The following is a 23046-nucleotide window of genomic DNA, read 5'->3' as shown; positions in this document are numbered from 1 at the left end:
ATTGCTGTTTTGCATATCCTTGTTTTTTAGTCTTTAATGTATGTTTTCCCCCCATTGAATACAATGACACTTGTGCATCTGTGAAATAATCTAACATGGAAGATGTTACTCACACCTGAGTAAAGCAGAAGAATCTTAGACTGTAGAGATTAATGCAGAATTTGGGGCTGGAAATGACACAAACATCCTGTTTAATTATCTGTAACGCAATCTCCCAATCCTACAGCCTCAGGAGACTAACAGTCATCAAATAACAGATAAATATATGGCTGTTGAAATGGGAGGAAGTCTGTTTAGTCAAGCATTCTGTGTATGTGAAATTGAATATAGAAGGTTGTATAAATCAGCAGGGGGAGAAATAGCAGGAAAAATAAGGGGTGGGATGATGAAGTTATGAGGGCCTACAGGAAACGGACTGAATTATTTACACACAAGATGATAATGCAGTAAATATATCCGGAAAGCTGTGCTCTGCCCTTTATACACTGCAGGTTCCAATTAACCTACAGCCTATGAACATCCAAATCTATTATATTCAGAGCTTAGGAAAGAGAGTGTAATTGATTTAATGGTAGGTAATGGCAAGTAATTTTATACAGTATTAACAACAATTGGAAGTCATTTCTAATCATTGTATGGCGATTGTATCCTGTAAGGGCTTTAATTGTAAGAAGGTGTACCATTCAATAGCAATGTCCTCTTTTACACAAATTGCCCTTTTGAATCCCAATTCCATTGTATAGTGAGTACCAAATTTTAAAGATTCCGTTGTTGCAATTTATTTGCCATGTGCACTCTTCTTCAACTTCATGGTGCTTCCCCATTGTGACAAAAATTGTTGCCCTGCTTGCTTTTTGTGGGCAGCTTACTACAGTTTGGTATGTCCTCTTGTATGTCCTCTTCTGCCCTTGTATGTCCTCTTCTGCCCATGGATTTTTCATAGCAGCAACCTTGTCGGTTTCACCACTGTGTTGTCAGTTTCCTTTTTTAAATAAAGCATACCTGTGTACATGCACGCACTTCTGAAGAGGGAAAAATGCGACCCCCCACCCCGCTCCTGTCTTTGGAACTGAATGATAATGTTTTTCCAATAATGGTTATAGTGACAAGACCAGCCTTGTCAGCATTACCAGAGATGAGCACAAGGAAATAAATCTGCATAAGTGACACTCGCTTCACGAGGGTTTCGCTTCTTCTGTCCAGAGAGAAGTTAAAATGTGAAAAAAAGCCATTCCAAAATGTGTTCAGTTGATTCTATGCAAGGAAATGGAGGGCGGAAGATTTAAACAAGCAGTTCAGACATAATGCATCTATTTGCAAACTAGTGTTTTCAGGCCCGTTAAATAACGGGCGCTAGTAAGTGCTCCGGGCCCCCGCCGCCATTCCCCCTCCCGCCGCCCTCAGCCGCGGCCGGTCTCCCCATGCCGCGGCCGGTCTCCCCGGCCGGGCAAGGGCCCCAAAGTTTCCCCCCCGCCCGGCTTTAGTGGCGACACCAGGCCTCGGCGGCGGCTCCGCCACCACCTCGGCCAGCTTCCCCCGCCGCCTCTTCCCGGCTTCTTCTGGGCAGCTGCTTCTGGCCGCCCAACATGGCCGCCTGGTGTCGGCGGTTGTGTCTTCCTTGGTCTGTTCTGGGCATGCACTTCGCGCATGCCCAGAACAGCCCAGGGAGGCATGAACACACGCCTTGGTGTCCGTCCACGGACGGACACCAAGGCTTTTATTAGAGAGGATAACACAAAAACCAATAGAAGTTTGAAATGTCCTTGTAAACCACAAAATCATAGACGACCACATTGGTCAATCAGAAGAACATAGGAACTGCCTTATACTGTGTCAGACCACTGGTCCATCAGGCTCAGTACTGGCTACACTGACTGGCAGTGTCTCTCCAAGGTTTCAGTCAGAGGGTTTTCCCAGCCCTACCTGGAGATGCCGGGTATTGAACCTGGGACCTTCTTCATCAAAGCAGATGCCCTACTACTGAGCTACAACCCCGTCCCCACAATCAGATGTAGGTAATGCTTTTATTAGGAGTAACCAAAGACATTATACAGGAAGTCCCCAACTTACAGACGGGCTGTGTTCCAAAAGTTCATTTGTAAGTTGGATGTTCATAATTCATTACACATATAGTTCCTATGAGGGATGATCTGTTTGTATGTGAGAGTTGGTGTTTGTAAACTTGGGATTACAAGTTTAAATTCATTAATTTAATGTGTTATGGAGCTTTGTTAGTAAGTATGAGGTGTTTGTAAATTGGGAGGTTGTAAGTTGAGGAGTGCCTGTATTACCCATTCAGCCATGAAACTAGCTGGGTGACTCTGGGCCAGTCACTTCTCTCTCAGCCTAACCTACTTCACAGGGTTGTTGTGAAAGAGAAACTCAAGTATGTAGTACAGCGCTCTGGGCTCCTTGGAGGAAGAGTGGGATATAAATGTAAAATAATAATAATAATAATAATAATAATAATAATAATAATAATTCCAAATATGGGGACACAGCCATTTTTATTGCTTTCTTTATCCAAGCAAATATCCCTGTGTGTATGTATTGGAACCATTTCACACCTTTCAGAAGCTGATCCAAATCTGCATAAAATTCTCTAAATTATAGTTTACTGGCATTTAAGAACTGGAATTCTTAATGGGATTTACTGGAATTCTTACTGGAATTTACTGGAATTTAAGAACTGCAGACTGTTGGAGCACCTCCAATATCCCCCCTCCCTGCCCTTTCTCTTTTACTTGCCATCTAGCCTAGGGGTATCAAACTGTGGCAGTTTTTTGAACTACAACTCAATTATCCACAGCCGTAGTGGTCAGTAGCTGGGGATGATGGGAGTTGTAGGCCAACATCTGCAGGAAGCTGCAATTTGACACTGCTGATCTAGCCTGATGAAGAGGTCTGCAGGATTTGAAAGTTGGCTGTTCGGTACTTTGCTATTTTTTGGTGGATCTTAATAAAGACATTACTTAAAGTAGCACATGTGAAATCAGCCTGAAGTTTGGATTGTGCTATTAATTTGTAAGACGATTCATATAAATTTGTAAGACAATTCGTATTCATCGGGTCTTGTGGTAGCAAGCATGACTTGTCCCCTTAGCTAAGGAGGGTCTGCCCTGGTTGCATATGAATGGGAGATTAGAAGTGTGAGCACTGTAAGATATTCCCCTCAGGGGATGGAACCGCTCTGGGAAGAGCAGAAGGTTTCAAGTTCCCTCCCTGGCTTCTCCAAGATAGGGCTGAGAGAGATTCCTGCCTGCAACCTTGGAGAAGCCGCTGCCAGTCTGTGAAGACAATAGTGAGCTAGATAGACCAATGGTCTGACTCAGTATATGGCAGCTTCCTATGTTCCTGTGTTCCTGTGGTACAAGCCATGGGCCAGTTTGGACAGACCCTTGGCACACACTATTAGGAAAGGGATGTTCCGAGGGTGTACCTGTCAGGGCATCCTCTACGGATGACCTGACACCCTCTCAGTGTATCCCTTTATCATGTTTGGAGTGGGGAAGCCTTTCATCCATACGGCCCCATGCATATGCTTCAAGTACTTGCTTAACTAAGTACTTAGAGTGCATGTATACAGGCCATCCCCACGATAAAGGGATGCACCAGGAGGACAACAGGACATCCTTGGAGGATGTCACAGTTGGGATAAGTTCCCTTCATAATCATGTGTGCTAGGAGAGCCAATGTGGTGTAGTGGTTAGAGTGTGGACTAGGACCAGGGAGACCTGAGTGCAAATCCCCATTCAGCCACTCACTGAGTGATTCTAGGCCAGTTACTTTTCTCTCAGCCTAGCCTACCTCACAGGGTGGTTGTGAGGCTAAACATAACCGTGTGTGCACAACTCTGGGCTCCTAGGAGGAAGAGTAGGATATAAATGTAAAAGTAAATACAGAAAGGAAGATAGGTTTTCTGGGATTTTTAAAGAGATGCACAGAAGAGGAAATTTCAACAGGTACAATTTGTCTTGTAGGGGAAAGAAAAGCTGTACCTGCTGAAATTCCCTCTTCTGTGCTCCTATGGAAGGTACAGGACACCTGTCCTCTTTTCGATATGGCAGCTCTATCTGTGATGGGGCGCTCATTTTGGTACTTGATTCCATCATTTGTCTTTAGCCTCCCCCCCCCCAACTTTTAAAAAGTACTTAAAAACCACCTGGTGCTCCTAGGGTTCCCTTGTTGGTTTCCTCTTTCCTTTTTTCATCTTTCTAGATACTATTGCCTTTTGATTAAAAAAAATTCACAAGGCATCTACTCTCATTTAGATGTAAATAAATTATGCCTTAGGTTAGAAAAATATCAAAAAATATCAATCAGCCTTTCTACCTTCTTTTAAAATTTCTATAGCAAGTAATACTCTGCCATCTAGTGGCAAAGAAATCCCAATTTTACTCCTGATATATGAACTCTCTTCATATTTAATACACAGAAAGCAGTCTTTTTTGTTGGGTTTTAATATAGCACACGGTCACTCATATAGATCCATATCCATGGTCTATCAGTTAGGTATATTGGTATATAAAAATTTAAAATAATATTTTTCTGATGGTGCTACTTGTTCTTGGGTTAGATCTGTGTAATTTTTTTTAAGCTGCCAAGAGGGGTCTAGGGCAGCTAAGCCTGGACTGGTCTGCCTGTAGGAACCACCGGGAGCTGTGTGTGGCTCTTTGGCATTGCCTTGGCAGCAAACCCAGTTAAGAAGCCAAGCCCTTAAATGAGGTTAAGGGAGCAAGGGCTCCCTTAACCCCATTTAATTGACTGTGTGTCAGCGCCGGCTGCTTTCTGCCGGTGCTGAAACACTGACAGGAGCCCACCCATTGCTGGGGGCATCACGACAAGACACTGGTGCATTGTGGGATTTTCAGGGGCTGGGATGGTGCTTCCTGAACCCTCCCCCACACCTCTGTGCTGCCCATGGCAGCCGTGGACCCAGGGGCGTAACTACCATTAGGCAAGGGGAGGCAGTCGTCTTGGGGCCCCACTGCCTTGAGGCCCCCCCCAGAGGCACATCACATGACTCCCCACCCGCCCGTGTTGCACCCCCTATGAATTATGTTGAGTCTCTTGGAGATCGGCAGAAGCAAAGAGTAAAAAAACTAGATTCAATGTGAACTAGATATTCACCGTATTCATAATGGGGATGCGAGTGTGAGTGCACGATCTATTGTGCAGTGTGTTTGTGTGTGTGTATCCGCGAGGGGCCCATTTTAAAATCTTGTCTCTGGGCCCCCTCCAACCTTGCTACGCCCCTGCGTGGACCATCTGGGTGTGCGATTTGCATGCCCAGCAACTCCATGTGGATTGTCTGCCAGGAAGGCAAGCTTCTGCCCTCAAGCTTTCTCTCTCAGTCATGAGAAAGGGCTCAGTGATTTGTATTTATTCTAATGTTCTGCTTGCAGACATGCAGATGCTCTTCCCAGGGCGGCCCCATCCTCTGAAGGGAATATCTTACAGTGCACACATGTAGTCTCCTATTAAAATGCAAACCAGGGTGGACCCTGCTTAGCAAAAGGATTCATGCTTGCTACCACAGGACCAGCTCTCCTTCTATTTCTTTGTTCTCCTGTTTTCCCAAGGGCAAAGTATTGAGAGGAACTACTGTTCCCAGGTGTCCCCACATTTTTTCCTGTCATCCCATTTGCACTCCCACACTCCCTGTGATTTCCTTTGTGTCTCCTGGTATCCCATTCGCACCATCCCAGCGTTCCCTTTGCAGCCTCCCATTCTGGTGAAAAGCCCCCACCCACCGAAATAGCAAGAAATAGCAAGTACTTTGCCAGGAACACCTGCCTCCGCATAACACCAAGGAGACTGTGGATTTCTGTCAGAGTTGGTGATTCAGACACATACGGGCCTAATTTTTATTAGAATACTCAATCAATAAAACATATATGTACTTTCTCACACACTTCCTATGAATAAATCACCTGACAAACAATTATACATTTGAAATTGCCAAGATTGCCTAATATCACATGACAATGTTCATTCATTGTTGCTAATGAATTTTGTGAAACAATTGCCGATATCCAGACTAGCACGACACACACAACAGTGTGAATTTCAGACTATCACTGGGCTGACACTTGAGCAGGAGAAGAGGCGATTTTCTTCAATCTCTTTTTTTCTTTGAAGCCCACTGTGTGTCACCAAAATATGTTCCTGAGGGTTACCCTCAGGGACATATTTTGGTGACACACAGTGGGCTTCAGAGAAAAGGGGAGATTGAAGAAAACTGCCCCTTCCCTTGCTCAAGTGACAGCACACCAGTAATCTAGAAATTGCACTGCTTCATGTGTCCCAGGCTAGTCTGGATGTTGGCCAATGCATGTTTAGAAATGGAAAATACTCCCACAGAAAAATGAAGTATGGGGAAATTTACCATTTTACATCTCTGGCATATGCACAATGCCTGCACATGTGTGTTTGTGTGACTGATTGTACATGTTTTCATTTAAAAAGTGAACTTGGGCACAATCCCTCTCAAACACAAAGTACATATAGGAAGTGTACTACTGTACATGCATTCAACATGATATGTGCAGAACTGTACCTGCATACATGCATGCACTGTACATAGTATGTACATGCACTGAACTTAACATGTGAATAGAGCTACCATATACACTCAGAACTTGCAGAAACGGTCTGTGGAAGTGATCCATATGTTTTTCATAGGACCACTTTGGGAGGAAGCTGCTATAAAGGGGTTATTTTTCTAAGCACCACATATTTACAATATTTAAGTGTAATTCATACAACTGCTGGACTTCTGGGCTGCTTTGTCTCTTCAGCTCAAGGCAGATCGTTAATTCTGACTTGTGGTTCATCAGAATCAGATTAATATGCAAACATTAGAAGCCGTTAGGATTGTGTACCACCACTGTGGTTTGGCAGTGGCTTGAAAAATGGCCAGCTTCTCATGGTGATGAAATCAAGGTTCACTGAAACATATAGAAATATGCATGTATTATTATATTTTATTTTTTTATCCTGGCCTTCAAACCCATGGTTTCACAAGACGGCATACAGCCAGATAAAAGTAAAGATACAGTAATAAAACACAATTAATGCAATTCTTCTTCTTCAGAGGGGATTGGTGTAAGATGGCCCTGTGCCAGAGGGAGCAAACAGTCCAAGTATCTGTTGTCTTTGCCTGCCTGCCTCTTTCTCTTTCTTCTCCTTCACAAGACAGTTGGTGTTAAATGGTCCTTGCTGGACTGTACCAACTGCTGATGGGGAAAATAGCATGTTTGAACGCTTGCCCCCATGTAAAAATTTCCTACACATGGAAAGCTAGAACATCATGCAAAAGGCTAGCTCAAGGTTTAGTCAAGACATGGAGGGGGGCGGGGGCGGAGAACAGGGACAAAGGCCAAGTGTTTGCCATATTTATCTCATCCTTATAGGCAGTAGTATGCATTCTCTCATGCTATGTGGTGATTTTGGACATGAGATGTGTTCATGTGGATGAGGCGGTCTTAATATGAGAACTACTGAAGTTCAAATGCAAAAAAAGTTTATGTGAAATAATAATAACTGTAATAAATACTTTGGATCTCGATCTCTTTCAGTGGCTCTTTTGAACTTGTTCCTTTCCCCTAGATAATATTTCCCTTCTCGTACCTTTCTGTTTCCCAGCATTTAAAATAACAGCCTTGAACTTGTGGCCCTGTTGCTGGGTTTCCACCTAATTTTATACAACCAACAGAGGCACTATTTTCTTTCTTCTTTTTTTAATTTTTTAAAGAAGTCCTGAGGCGAATTGGCCTTGTTTCTTAGCAACCCAGATGGGCTGAATGCAATTATACATTCAAGCTTCTTTGTACAATAAAAAGCACATGCATCTCCCCGAACAAACACCACTGTGAGTTCTTCTCTTTGCTTGCTTTCCTCTAGCAAAGTGAAGAAAAGACAAGCGCTCTCTGCAATCCAGCAGACAAAGTTTGGGGAAAGACTTGACTTGAAAGAGGGTGAGTAGAATCTCTTAGCATTTCAGCCACATTTCTATTTGTAAGTGTTGCAGTTCTATTATTAAAAATTATGGCCAAACTTCAGAAAGAGAGAAAAAAAGAGTGTTCACAAAGGGTGTGTCTGTGTGGTGGTGGGGAATCATGCCGCTAGAGGTTTCTTTACCGTTTCATCCACAACCACTGAAGAGGCATTTGCATTTTAAACCTCACAGTTTTATTAGTATACAGTTTTATTGGCCTGTAATATATGTTTGTGGGCGTACAGTCTAGGAACATAGGAAGCTGCCTTATACTGAGTCAGACCATTAGTCCATATAGCTCAGTTTTGTCTACACTGACCGGCAGCACTTCTGCACGGTTCCAGGCAGGTGTTTTTCCCAGCCCTGTCTGGCGATGCCAGGAATTGTATTTGGGACTTCTGCATGCATGCAGATGCTCTACCAATGACCAATCCTCTAAAGGGAATATCTTACAGCAGACAGTGCTCCCAGTTAGTCACCCATCCATAAGAACATAGAACATAAGATAAGAACAGCCCTGCTGGATCAGGCCCAAGGCCTATCTAGTCCAGCACCCTGTTTCACATAGTGGCCCCAAAGATGCCTCGGAGAAGCCACAGCAAGAGGTGAGGGCATGCTCCCTCTCTTGCTGTTGCTCTGCAACTGGTATTTAGAGGTAACTTGTCTCTGAATCACCAGACTAGTAGCCATTGATAGACCCGTCCTCCAGCCCCTTTTAAAGCCATCCAAGCTAGTGGCCGTCACCACACCCCGTGGCAGAGAATTCCATAGATTAGTTATGTGCTGTGTGGAAAATTACTTCCTTTTGTTGGTGCTAAATTTCCTGGTCTTCAATTTCATGGGGTGGTTCTAGCATTGTGAGAGAGGGAGAAAAATTTATCTCTGACATGTGTACAAAAATGTATCTCCATGCATAATTGTATATACCTCTATCATGTCTCCCCGTAGTCGCCTCTCTTCCAAACTAAAAAGCCCCAGATGCCATATCTTTGCCTTGTAAGGAAGGTGCTCCAGGCCCCTGATCCAAATGAAAACCATGGCAAACACTGCTTAGCAAAGGGGACTTCATGCTCACAACTGCAAGACCAGCTCTCCATCCCCACTTATTCCATATTTCAAAACTCACTCGTATCTGACTGGTCAGGCTGCTGCAGGAGTGTTCCAGTCTGTTTTGTCCACTGGGCTGTCTTCACTCACTCACTGTGCACGGTGACCTAGGAGAAAAGGTGCTTGCTTTCCCCCAGATTTTTCCCTTTGTGCCGCAGCAATAAACTGTTGTAATGTGCATGACCAAGAGCATAGAAAGTCACCACCTGAGTATTATCTAGCTTATAGCTCATTCATTCATTCAGTGATAGCTTGATAACCTGAATGCATCTACTGGTAATTGTGAAATTGCTAGGATGCAACTCCACATAGTGGGCCTCCACAGATGATTACTGTTTGCCATCTAAGGAGGGGCTTCGGACGTTATTATTATTATTACTATAATCTGATTGGCGGGTACTAGAGACAGGGCCTTGTTGGTTGTGGCCCCTCAGGTTTGGAAAGCCCTCCCAGAAGAGCTTCTCCATGCTCCCCCCCCCATTTTAAAAAAAAAATTAAAGACACAACTTTTTAGAGAGGATTTTAAATGTTTTATCCACTGCTTATATCTGGTAGGGTTTTTTTGTTAATATTTTAAGCTTTTTACTTATAATTTTTAATTTGAAACTTTTACAACTTATAATTTTTAATTTGAAACTTTTGCAACTGGTAACTTCTAAATGTGGTTTTAACTTTTTCTTTTAACTTGTTTGATTTCATTAACTTTTTATTGCTGTATATTGTATCTATTTTATTAATGTTGTGAGCCGCCTCGAGCGGTAGTGTATTGCAGGGGTGGGGTATACATATTTTAATTAAACAAATACATCCATGAACACTATTGTTGTCAGGAATATTTATATACTGCTTTTCAATGGGGAAAAAAAGTTCTCAAAATGGTTAAGGCAGAAAAGAAAGAAACTGGTTCCCTGTGAGAAAAGGACTCACAATCTAAAAAGAAACATAAGGTAGACACTAGCAACCACCTGTAGCAATGGAGGGACAGGGACAGTTGGCTAGAGACAGCTGCGCTCCCTCTGCTAAACATAAGAGAATCACCACTTTTGAAAGTGATGCCTCTCTTATACCCCTTTGCTCATTTAGCAGGGACATGTACGTGCAGTGCCAGAGGGCTAAACAGCATATAATGGGACATCCACGTGTGTGTTGCATCCATGCATATGCCTCTTTTGTATATGAAGCAGATGACAAATTGAGAGGACTGCTGCTTTGGCCGCAGATAACTTACTGGTTTGAAATCTATTCTGCAGCTATTTCAAAAGTTTTGCAACACACTGAGCTACCAAGCAGAGAAACCTTAAATCAGGGCTGTTCAATTTTAGCCCTCCTGCAGATGTTGGCCTACTACAACTCTCATAATTCCCGGCTACTGTCCACTGTGGCTGGGGATTATGGGAGTTGTAGTCCAAAAACAGGTGGGGGGGGCAAAGTTGAGCAGGCCTAACTTAAATAGTTCTTCATAGTTTTGGATTCTTCCAGCTATTCTGAAGCTGTTAAATATCACATGCCATGTACTGCAGTTGCAGTCCTGGTGACCCCCAACACACAACACACACTCACACAACACAGATCTCCTGTGGCTACTTTAGCACAAATAATGGTCATGTTAGGGTCAAATCTTAGGGTCAAATTACCATGATGGCCAGCATTGTGGTGATTTGTCCTTAAGGCCATCACCACCTCTCAGTTAGCCTCACCTGTCTCACAGGGTTGTTTGGCCTGGCCATACACTGCTTTGAGCTCTTGGAGGAAGTGTAGAAAAGATAAAAACATAATAATAAAACACCTTAATAATTTCCGGTAACAGACACATGCATTTTGTTTTTCTTTTGCATAGGCGTAGAAGATCAAGCACAGGATGTTTCCTAGTATCCATGCTGGCAACCAATGCAGGTGTACTTTTGACTCAAAGGGACAGTTCACCACAAATCTGGATTTAGCCTTAGCACGAAATCAAGTCCATGCATCCCAGCAACCCCGAAGCCCTCCTGAAAGAGAATGCTGGATAAGGCAGCCTCCTGATTTTAGCTATAGGCTCTATATTTCTCCCAGCCGGCTCAGGAAGCCACTTGGAAAGTCAAAAGAGCTGAAGAAAAAGAAGAAGACAACCACAGGTACACTGTGCGAAGAGTTGCACAGAATCAGGTCCAGATTGTTTCTCCAAGTCATGGAACAGGAGGCACCACGTGAGATCATCACACGTTTTCCTCGTGTGGGCCCCTATGAAGCCCAACTATTGTTTGTGAAGAATGGCAAGTTTAAAAGCGGCAAATACCAAGATCCCAAACCATATGACTATAGACAGGTAAAGACAAGGGTGAACTGGGACACAGATAATGGAAATATACTCTCTGGTGCAGTGTTCTTCATTGTAGGGCCCGGGGGCACTCACAAATCTGACCACTCTAAATCAGAGGAGAGATCTCTCACCGGCGCGGTTTAATGCCATTCCTTCTGCCATTTTGGATGGCAGATTTAACAGAATACTGCTCAGAAACCGGCTATGTCCATGTGGTTCAGGCAGCATCGAGGCCATCTCACATGTTATTTTATACTTTTTCTATTATAGGGACGTTCGCGTTGCCTGGATTGAACCACTTTCTAGGTCAATAGGAAGAGTATTACACTTCCTTCCGGCAGACCGGGATAGAACAAATACAGCTGGGGTAGCAAGATTCTATGCCACAGCATGTAAACTGAGATGAGAGCAGTTGATTAATTGTAATTGAGACCTCTGTGTATATGTTCTGATGCTCTATTACCCAGTCCTGTTGTTTTGATTTTATTTACTTAAAAAGAAAATTACTGATTGCTGGTCATTGACTGTAGTCAAATTCATTCAAGGCCCGGGGTGTAGGGCCATGCCATAGTGGGCCCCCACTTGAAAAATAGTGAAGATCACTAGTCTGGTGTCAATTGAAAACATAATATTCAAGAGAATTAACTTTCTCCATTAGGTGGCACTCTTGCAACAAAAGCTTTGCCTGAATTAATTCTCAGAGCTGCAGGCTGTATTTTAACTTTTCCTTACAGTGCAGCTGGGTGATGTGGCTTGGATTAGCCTTTGAAAAATGTTTTTGAGGCCTCGGGGGTTCTCAGAAAGTTCTTGGCTATTGGAATATTCGTCTTCGGTCACGGATGCTCTATTGGGGACAGGAGAGCCTTGACTACCCCACCCCCCCGCCCCAGTCTCAAATTCTATTAAACATTCTAGTTCATGTCTATATTCATCCATTCCTCTTTCATGATATTGTTTTTTTTTCCTTTTAGTCACAGCAAGATTTAACTGATTAGGCCTCCTTGTGGCATTTTTATTCATAGTATTACTATTATTGCTGTGAACTGTTGAGGTCACAGCTGGGACAATCGCCTCTTTTAATGTCATGCTTTCCTCTATGGGAGTGTTCTTGAAATGGCTCCCAGTGAGGGATACACATGGAAAGCATTAGACTGTCTGTATTCTGTAGCATTTGTCATGTGCATTTCTCCACAAGGCTAATGCCAAAAGCACTCCTATAGGGGAAAATGCTACATCCTTGTCCCTCAAGGAGCTTGGCAGGCTCATAGTGTGTCTTCTGACCCAACTAGTGTCACTCAAACAACCAAATTCCCACTGGTTTATAATGGTTTTATTTGTCTTCCAAGTATGCAAGTTAATTCATATCTCATAGATTCGTCAGCTTGTAGGGTTTTTGCAGTTCAAATGGAGATCAAAATCCAGGAGATGAATTCTTGAAGTGGATTAATTGTGGAAAGATGATTGCTAGGTGAAAAGACATGTGGGCTTTTTCTAAGTATAAAAGCCTAAGTTACTTTCTCTAACTACAAGGACCCATGGTAAAGAGCTGCTGTCCCATGGTGGCAGCCCTGGGAGTCTGAATTAAGAACAAAGGCAAGAGCTGTTTACTCGGGATTGGCTGAGAAAAGTGGCTGGTGGTGGGGAGGGGGGGATAGGTAAGGCAGGTGGTGGGTGGAGCCACAGGTAGTGAGAGGTGGAGCCAATTCTAGGCAGCGGCAGGAGTCTTAGCAATAACTGGCAAAGTGTAGATTTGTAGCTAACGAGTGGGATCCAAGCACAAACACACACACAAGCAAACAAATCTCAATTGCTCATCAGCAGAGATACAGAGAAATATGGAGGACAGTTGCTTTATCATGTCTAACAGGACTACAGTAGTATCTGTTAGATTTGTATCTCACATGGCAGGATCAAAACACAGGCGTGCACACTCAGAAAAAGAATTGTACAGCCACAAGTAAAGCACAGACGAGCTACAAAAGGCTGCTTCTGTGGAGCAGCTCAACCTGATTATTTCAAAAATGAATACTGCTACTAATAAATAACAACAAGAAAGAAAAAACTCTGAGCCAGAGTGGTACAGTGGTTAGTGTGCTGGACTAGACTGGGGAAATCCAAGTTCATTCAGCCATGTAAGTTCACTGGGTCCATGCAGCCATGAAATTCGCTGGGTGACTCTGGGACAGTCACTTTTCTCTCAGCATAAACTTCCTTATAGGGCTGTTGGGAAGATAAATGTAACTATGTACACCACTCTGAGCTTCTTGGAGCAAGCACAAGCCTTCTTGTACAGTGGACTTGGCATGAGGGGTGGGGATAGCTATTCTTTGTGTCACTCCCCACAGGGGCGTAGCAAGGTTGTAGTGGGCCCAGAGAAAAATGCCCCCCCCTCCCTGAAGCTCAACTCATGAAGTAAAGAAATCTTAAATGAGTCTGAATAGTGGTAACAAAAAGCATAGTAAAATTTATGTGTTTGTGTGTGTGTGTATAAAACCTATGTGCCACAATAGAACATCATCATAAATTATTTTTTCAAAGATTTTGTAAATTGTGGATGATGCAAGTCATTTAATGGTGCTAGAGAAAGCCATGCTCTTCTGGTAGCTCCAGGTCTTAACAGTCGCATCAGTTTTGGAGGATGAATACAACTGAAGGAAGCCTAGGTGGGTGCGTGGCTGGGGGAGTCAGTCATGTGACTTGCCTCTGGGGGGACCCCCAAGGCAGTGGGCCCCCCAGACAACTGTCTCCCCTTGCCCTATTATAGTTACGCCCCTGACTCCCCTCCCTCCACTTCTATAAGTATGTTCGTAAGAGTCATGCAGCCCTCGGGAACAAATTATACAACTGGAAAGGGCTTTTGAAGCAAGAGGAGAGATGCAAAAATTGCTCCCCCCTCCCCTCCTCCTCTGTGCCTGGTCTGCTGTTCAGGAAGGTTTCAGCTCAGGGTCTTTGAAGGCTCCTTGTGGAATCACACCTCTTCTCCCATCAGGAGAGGGTTGTGGAGGATGTCAGCTAGTATTTTAAAGACAGGCACTTTTAGAAACAGTAAATGGCAGGCACACCATCAAGAGGGAATGCAGTTCTAAAATGATGCTTGCTACAAATTACATGCGCATAATCTCAAAACAAAGAAAATATGCTACAATTTAACTGGAACTATTGTTTTTACTCATACACAACTTTATGCAAATCTAGTCGATTCATCAGCTAAAGCTCATGCAATTAATTGACTAAGATAAGAACATGCATAAGAACAGCCCTGCTGGATCAGGCCCAAGGCCTATCTAATCTAGCACCCTGTTTCACACAGTGGCCCACCAGATGCCACTAGATGTCTTTAACTGGAGGACAGCCCTAATTATGTAGTTAGGTATGAGCCTTATCTTATGGTCAAAGGGCAGAAGCTTCTTCCTTCTGTCCTTTATGATCACTTAAGTAGAGCCAATTAAGAAATATACTATATCTAAACTATACGGAGATGCTGAACTTTGGTGCTTTGAAAGATAGTTCCTATAGAGATATTGGATTTATTGGGTCACTTATGTCTGCCTGAAATCTGAAAGTGCCTTTGTTTTGTAACTTTTGCCGACCATGGAAGTTTATAAATACGGTTTACATTGCTAGCGAAGCAATTTAGCAACAGCTGGTTATGGCAAGAAACTCTACCCATTTGCAGGGTTGCTTGGTGCCATGAAGGTTAATGGCTGGCAACTAGTTTTACTGGTAGACCACTGTGAATAGGAAGTCAGGAAAGTAATGGCCAAACCGTCCCCACAAAGTCACTTGCCAGCAAATGCAGGTGCCACTCCCACCTCCCTCCCCAAATGTTCTCCCCCCTTCACAATACATTAATTGTAGGCTCCTTATTGGGAAGGGGGACTGCAGTACCCATTTCTTTGCTTCTGCAGTTTCTCCTCAAATCTACAAATCCAGTTCTATATCTGTCTACAAAAAAGGGCATGATTTGGCCTTGCATTAACCGCCCCCCCCCCAATATTTTAATATTGGCTCAGGATTGGAACTGCAACGTGAGAGAGAGTCAGCATGGTATAGTAGTTAAAGTATTGGACTAGGACTGAGGAGACTTAAGTTCAAATCCCCATTTGGCCATGAAACTCACTTAAGCTATTCTCACAATTGTTCGAAACTGGGCTAATGGAGCCCAACCCGGTTTTGATCAACTGTGGGAACAACTGGGCTCGCGGGCGAGCCCGGTGGTTCTCTGGCTGCTAGCCCACCTAACGGCTAGACCACCCTTAAATGAGGTTAACGGAGCAAGTGCTCCGTTAACCTCGTTTTTAGGATCGTATGTCAGCCGCGGCTGCACACTTGGGGTGTGGGGGGAGAGGGGACCCCAAGAAGGTACCGTACACTTTCACAGTGCCTTCCTGAGGTTCGGGGTGCCTGGTGGCCACATGGCGGCACTCCCCTTTCCCTGACCCCTGGAGCTCCTGATGGAGCTGTAGCTGGGAATGAGAGTGCCTGGCCAGAGCAGCCACTCATCTCGGTGGCCAATCCAGCCACCCAGCAATGATGGGCTAAGCCCGCTCTCCCCACCGAACCCCATCTGGCACTTCACACAGGATTGTAGCTGTAATTGAGCAGATCGGTTCAAAGACCTCAAGCCCCCAAGCTCCTGAGGTGGGCCCCCAGCTCCACCCCTCCCTATCTTCTTCATTATTTCCCTCACTCCAAGGGACCGCCAGAGACAGGGGCGTAACTATAATAGGGCAAGGGGAGACAGTTGTCTGGGGGCCCACTGCCTTGCCCCCCCCGAGGCAAGTCTCATGACTGGCTCCCCCAGCTGCACACCCGCCCGGGCTTCCTTCAGTTGTATTCATCCTCCGAAACTGATGTGAGTGTTAAGACCTGGAGCTACCAGAACAGCATGCCTTTCTCTAGTACCATTAAATGACTTGCGTCGTCCACAATTTACAAAACCTTTTAAAAAATAATTTAGGATGATGTGGCACACAGGATATATATATGTACAATTTTGTACAATTTTATGTACAATATGTGTGTATATATGTGTGTGTGTGTACAATATGTATGTGTGTGTGTGTGTGCGTGTATATATATATATATATATATATATACACACACACACAAAATATGTACAGTGTGTGTATATATATATGTGTGTGTGTGTGTGTACAATTTTACTATGCTTTTTGTTACCACTATTCAGACTCATTTAAGATTTCTTTACTTCATGAGCTGAGCTTCAGTGGGGTGGGGGGCATTTTAAAATCTTGTCTCTGGGCCCACTCCAACCTTGCTACACCCCTGGCCAGAGAGAGGGGTGAACACAGGCCCCTTCTCCCCCTAGCTATGCCCCTGGCTTCACACGGATCGTGTGAAGTGCCTCATTGAGTGACTCTGGGCCAGTTGCTTATCTCCCGGCCTAACCTACTTCACAAGGTTGTTATGGGCCTAAACATAGCCATGTAGACTACTCTGGGCTCCTTGTAGGAAGAGTGGGATATAAGTGGGCATATTTAAATGTTCCCCTTGTGTCATGTTTCTGATGAAAATATGTCCTGCCACAAACTGCTAGTAGCCTTTGATACTAGTAGCCTTGATGCAAATGGAAGGCTTCCCTTCTAATAGCTCTGGCAGGGGGCAATTTTAGTCAGTCAGCTTAAATCTGCATTTGTCAGTTTAACTGGATTGTAAATCAGGCTGCAAATCTGACATGGTTAGACTAATGGTCTATTACTTTGATTCAGGTTTGAAATAATATATTTAAAATGTGACCATTAGCAATTCTCCATATACCTTCTACTGGCTCGCTGGCTGCCGGTTTTTTTGTTTGCAACGTTATTTTCAGTTTTGTGTTTCCCATGTGATAACCACGTAAAATTATGATGTTTTTTTTCCCTGTGCAGTATGAATCTGATATACCAAACTTTGTGACAAGCTATGTGCGAGACCCTTTGAATATAAAATTCAAATTACAGTGTTTAAGCAAAGGTAGGTGTGTAACCTCTACCTCTCATGTGGAAGCTCTTATGTGTTTTTAAACTGAAGCATTATAGTTTGGGCATCACACATTAATGGCAATAAATAAGGGAAGGCAAGAAGTTAAAGCCCTGCTAACTGAGCAAAGAGACATCTTTTAAAGTGGTGATTCCCTTATATTTAGCAGGGGGAGAGCAACTGGCCTTCTCCAACCCCAGCACAGCATCCCTCCAGTGTCTGTTGCTGGTATCTGCCTTATGTTTCTTTTTAGATTGTGAGCCCTTTGGGGACAGGGGACCATCTTATTTATGTATTATTTATTGCATTTGGTTGAAGAGCAGTATATAAATATTTGTAGTAGTAACAAGGGTCATGGCATGGGTAAAGATATCAACAACACTACTCTGTGTGAACATCAATAGGCTACATCATTTCCAAAAAACCCCCAGACCCTGCACTTCAGGCTGTGGCTCCTGCCTGACGGATTCATTCCAATCCCTAAAATCTCTACTCACTCACTCTGAATGGATGGCTTGCTTGCTGTTTGTTCACAATGACTTAACACACCTCTTAGGGAAAGTAGACAGCATGATGTCACCTTTAGTCCCTTCAGGTGAGAGGTGAATCTTACAAGACCCATAATGGCACCTCACTTCAAAGGTGAGAGCAAAGCTTTCAACATCCTCTGATCCATCAACCAGTGAATCGCCTAACAGAAGAGTTTGCCAACCAAACCAACTAAGCATCCCAAATTCACTGCCCTGCAAGTATTCATTACTTCATCATTACTTTCTTTGGGCAACAAATGCAGTAAAGGTTAACTCTTGATAAGAACAAAAATATTGTTAAAATATATGATTTGCAGTTTAGAGGTAGGACTGATAATTAATGTTGAAGGGAATTATGATAGACATTCCACATTCATTACAAAGGGGTGACTGCCTCAATACATCTGTTACAATGCAATCAGAGGTGATTGCAAAGCTTCAGCTCACTGAATTTCAGAAGCCAGATTTGATTATGCTGCAGTGTGCTAGGTGCTGTATAGCATCTAGGTGCTCTGATGGATGTGCTCAGGACTTAATTTGCTATTGCTGATCCTAATCCAGGAAAATACAAGCTCAGCAGACAAATGCACATACTTGTCATAGTAAAGTAAAGTGTGCCTTCAAGTCGATTTTGACTCCAGGTGCCCACAGAGCCCTGTGGTTTTCTTTTGGTAGAATACAAGAGGGATTTATCATTGCCTCCTCCAGTGCAGTATGAGATGATGCCTTTCAGCATCTTCCTATATTGCTGCCGCCCAATATAGGTGTTTTCCATAGACTGGGAAACATAACAGTGGGGATTTGAACCAGCAACCTTCTGGCTGTTAGTCAAGCATACCTCTGCAATTTATGCCCAAACTGAAACCTGTCCGTTTCTTGCAAGGTTTAATAAGCACCGGTATATCTGCTTGGGAACAATTTCTGTCGAGTACAGCCGGTACAGGTGATTTCCTAAAATGAGAATGAAATGGCATCACTACACCCGAGAAATTATTGTCTGCATGCATTTGAATATATTAGGAGGTCATTCACACAATCGAAAACTGTGTTCTACCTGGGTTTGGGAACTGTGTGTACTCACGGTTTTGATTGTGTGGAAGCAATGTTAGAGGAAAACCTGGGTAGAAGTGATTGTGTGGAAGCAAGGTAGGAAAAAAAGCTACCCAGGTTTTCCTCTAACCTTGCTTCCACACAAGCACTTCTGCCCAGGTTTTCCTCTAACCTTGCTTCCACACAATCAAAAATTGGGAGTACACACAGCTCGCAAACCTGGGTAGAACACAGTTTTTGATTGTGTGAATGACCTCTAGGTGTCTTTTTCAATAAAGAGAGACCCTGCCTATAGTATATTATGTTGATGTTCAAATACTGTGCTTGTAGTTTGAGCATCCAGCTACAGTAATCATGGGATACTAGCTAGTAGCACAATAACTGAATGCCCATGACAGATAAACACAGCTGATTAGCCCTATCTGTAAAACAAGCACATGACACATCATCATCATCACCACCACATGGTACGGTGATCCCTTGCCAATTGCTAGGGTTCTGTTCTGGCAAAACCTCACCATTGGCAAATTTGCAGTTGGCAAGGCATTAAGGTCTATGGGAAACAGGAGGTTAGGGGAACCACGCCAGTAAAAATAAAGGAAAAATACAAAAAAATTGCTTAAAAATCACAAAAAATCCTGTAATATCGCCAAGAATCACCAAGAAGAATGAGCAGATTGAACCTCTGGAAATTCTTTGACCCCCGCCCCCCAACAAAAAGCCACTTAAACGCATTTTAAATTGGCAAGAGTCACCAAGAGGAATGAACAGGTCGAACCTCTTAACCTCCCCCCCGGCCCAAATTACTGAAACCTTCCCCAAATCACTAAAAAAACCTCACCAACCACAGATAAACAGGTCACGATTGGCAAGACCTGTCACGATTTCCTGTTTGCATATACTGTACTCAAAACCGCAGTTGGTAAAAACGTAGTTGGCAAGGGATGACTGTATTCTCACTGCATACATTTTGCATATACATCTTCCTGGGTCACATCTCCCAAACTTCTCTGTGCTTTGCAGTCCAGTCCTATGAATGTTCACTTCAAAGTAACAAGAGATGTGTGAACCCCTTCCACTCACCTCCAAAAGAACCAGCGTGGTGTAGTGGTTAGGGTGTTGGACTAGGAACAAGGAGACCCGAGTTCAAATCCCCGTTCAGCCATGAAACTCTGGAGAGTCTCCAGTCACTTCTCTCTCAGCCTAATCTACCTCACAGGGTTATTGTGAGGATAAACATAAAACCATGTACACCACTTTGGGCTTCTCAGAGGAAGAGGATATAAATGTATAAATAAATGAATGGATGGATGGATGGATGGATGGATGGAGGGTTGTGCTGAGGCATTTTTAGTGTTCCAGTTGAATGCTTAAAAAGCCCTTGCGGGGTCGCTTGAGCATTCAGTATGAACACTCGAAAAGCCTAGTTTAACCTCCACCCCCTCTTCCCTAAGCCACACAAGCTTTCGCTTTAGGGGAAGGAGGAGTGTCACAGGTGACAGAGGGCTCTCATTGGGCCCTTCCTGTGTCCACGGGAGCCCTCCGCCACCTATTACCCTTCCCCGTTCCCCAAGGTAGGACTTTATCTTGCTTAGTGTGGCAGGGTACTTGTCAGGGGAGAGGACACAGTAGCAGTGGAGGTGTGGTATGAGCCCAATTTTGAGTCAGGTCTGGCTTGAAAGGGGCTGGATCTGTCAAATCGGGGCTGACCTATTCATAAAGAACATAAGAAAAACCCTGCTGAATGAGGTCAAAAAGGCCCATCTAGTCCAGCATCCTGCTTCATGCAGTGGCCAAACAGGTACATCAGGGAAGTCTGGAAGTGGGGGAAAGAGGGCAACCTCCCCTTCCCAGTGGTGTTTCCCCGCACCTGGTATTCAGGGGCAGGCCCCCTCTGACCCTGATGGAAACATACAGCTATCTAGGCTCGTAGCCTTTGAGAGCCCTATCCTCCATGAACTTGTCTAATCCCCTTTTTTTGGACAAGGGAAATAAAAAGGATGAACTCCCTGTTTTTTAATGGTCACCCCAATAAGTCTCACTGAGTTAAATATATTCCTAGTAGGAAGAATTCAGCCTCCTGGAGCTTTCCCAGATGGTGACTTTACTTTGGGAGGGTGGGTGTGCATTCACATAGTGGCCAGATTTACCCCGAAGTCCATGTGATAGATCAGACAGCGCTCCATACATGATTCAGGTTTCCCCCTGCGTATCGGAGCTTAGCTTGATATATGTCCAAGGTAAAAAATTCCATTTTTTGTGCTGAGGTTTTTGGGCAAATTCAAACTCACGGTAAAGCTTCGCAGTAAATCCGCGGTAAAGACTGCTGTCTGGGAAAGCTCCTGGGGCCAAATATAGTCTGGCCTCCTTTGCCACTGTCTAACAAAAGAGTTTGTCAACTTAACTGGTTGACTAATCATAACCCTATAATACTGAGCACAGACTCTTATGTTCGCCTGCCCTCTTTAGTCCATGGACTTCATCCTCTGACAGAAGAAAAAAGGGAACCCACGGGAAAATTCATTACCTACAAGCCTCGAGAACTCAAATGGGATTCAAGGTTGATTCTACCAAAGGAACCTTGGCCTGCTAAACCTGGTTCCTTTACGGTTAGTGTGGCCCACAGTCTCTTGCTGTTTCTGTTTATGTCCTTGCTGACACTGAGTTTGTCTTTTAAAAACAACCTGTTGCTCTTTGAATGAATGCCCTTAATGAGGGCATCTGTTTGCTAGAATACCGGGGAGCCTCAGCAAAATTGGTGACTTGCCAGATTTTAATCCAAGGTGATGTAATTAGAAGAGGATGAGCCGGGTCTCACGATCAGTGAGACCTGGTTTCTGAGGGTGCGCGGGGAGAGCGGGCTAAGCCCACTCTCCCTGCACACAAGCAGGGAGGGAGCCCTGGGCGGCCAGATCGGCCGCCCACACGATTGCTGGCTCTGTGATGGAGCTGGTGGGGGCTGGGGAGCTTGGGGGCCACGTGGCCCCCGGAAGCTCCAGTATGCCCTGTGCGAGCGCACAGGGCATATTGGGGAGACCCCCCGGAGCTGGGAGGCAGCTTTTTGCCTCCTTTCCAGGGGTCTACTTATGAGTAACCGCAGCGCAGAGACACGCCGTGGCTACTCAGGATCTGTAAAAACAGGTTTGCGGAGCACTCGCTCCGCAAACCTGGTTTTAGGGGTGGGCTACAAAAGCGGGCTAGCCGCTTGTAAGCCACCGGGCTCGCCTGTGAGCCTGGTGGTTTACACGAGCAGCAAAAATCGGGCTAGGCTCTCCTAGCCCGATTTTTGCTGCTTGTGAAAATAGCCCCAATGTTTTCACATATTTTTGTTTGTTTGTTTGTTTGTTTGTTTGTTTGTTTGTTTGAAACATTTCTATATTGCCCAAAACTTGCATCTCTGGGCAGTTTACAATAAAAATCAAATGTATTTTTCAAAGAAGAGATCTTCACGGATAGAAGTGGACATTAGCAGGAATGACACTTCCAGGGTCTGGTTTGAACAATGTAATGGTTTCTCTTGCATGTGCAATGCATAATGGTGTGTTGCTTTGTATCATCAAATCTACGGATATCTTAGACCAGGGGTTCCTAACCTTAGGTCCCTAGATGTTGTTGGACTACAACTCCCATCATCCCCAGCCACTATGGTGATGGGAGTTGTAGTCCAGCAACATCTGGGGGCCCAATTTTGAGAACCCCTGCCATAAGACAGAGAGGCTACTCTCACATTGGGGGAAAACCGGGCTAAGGGAGCCCAGTTTCCCCCCATCGTGAGAACCACTGGGTGGTTCAATGGTGGCTAGATTGCCAAAGTAGCCCTCCTCTAAAACTAAGTTAGCGGAGCGAGAGTTTCGCTAACCCCATTTTTTAAATCTTGAAATGCTGCGACAACTCACGAGTAGACCCCTGAGCAGGAGACTGCACGAAGCCTCCCAGCGCAGGGCACGCTGGGACTTCCAGGGGCTGAATGGCCTCCGATCTCCACCATCCCTACTGGCTCCGTGACAGAGCCAGCAATTGTGTGGGTGGCTGCTCCAGTAATTGTGTGGGGATACTGATGTCATCAGTATGCTGATGAC

At 44.3% G+C, this 23046-nt stretch overlaps 1 protein-coding gene across 3 annotated transcripts in view; it reads left to right on the top strand.

The window, feature by feature from the left end:
• Window positions 1–23046, top strand: part of LOC128331957 (uncharacterized) — a 34983-nt gene that overhangs the window by 3120 nt on the left and 8817 nt on the right. For 2 of the 3 annotated variants that reach the window (XM_053266070.1, XM_053266071.1), the window contains 4 exons: window positions 7906–7979; window positions 10944–11411; window positions 17297–17381; window positions 21437–21576. In XM_053266070.1, coding sequence (XP_053122045.1) covers window positions 10965–11411; window positions 17297–17381; window positions 21437–21576 — 672 coding nt within the window. In that variant the 5' untranslated portion in view covers window positions 7906–7979; window positions 10944–10964. The remainder of the gene's footprint in view (window positions 1–7905; window positions 7980–10943; window positions 11412–17296; window positions 17382–21436; window positions 21577–23046) is intronic. The other variant, XM_053266072.1, reaches the window with a different exon arrangement.

The sequence above is a fragment of the Hemicordylus capensis genome, chromosome 6 (assembly GCF_027244095.1).
Source record: "Hemicordylus capensis ecotype Gifberg chromosome 6, rHemCap1.1.pri, whole genome shotgun sequence".
Classification (NCBI taxonomy): domain Eukaryota; kingdom Metazoa; phylum Chordata; class Lepidosauria; order Squamata; family Cordylidae; genus Hemicordylus; species Hemicordylus capensis.
This window is presented reverse-complemented; position numbering and strand designations above follow the sequence as displayed.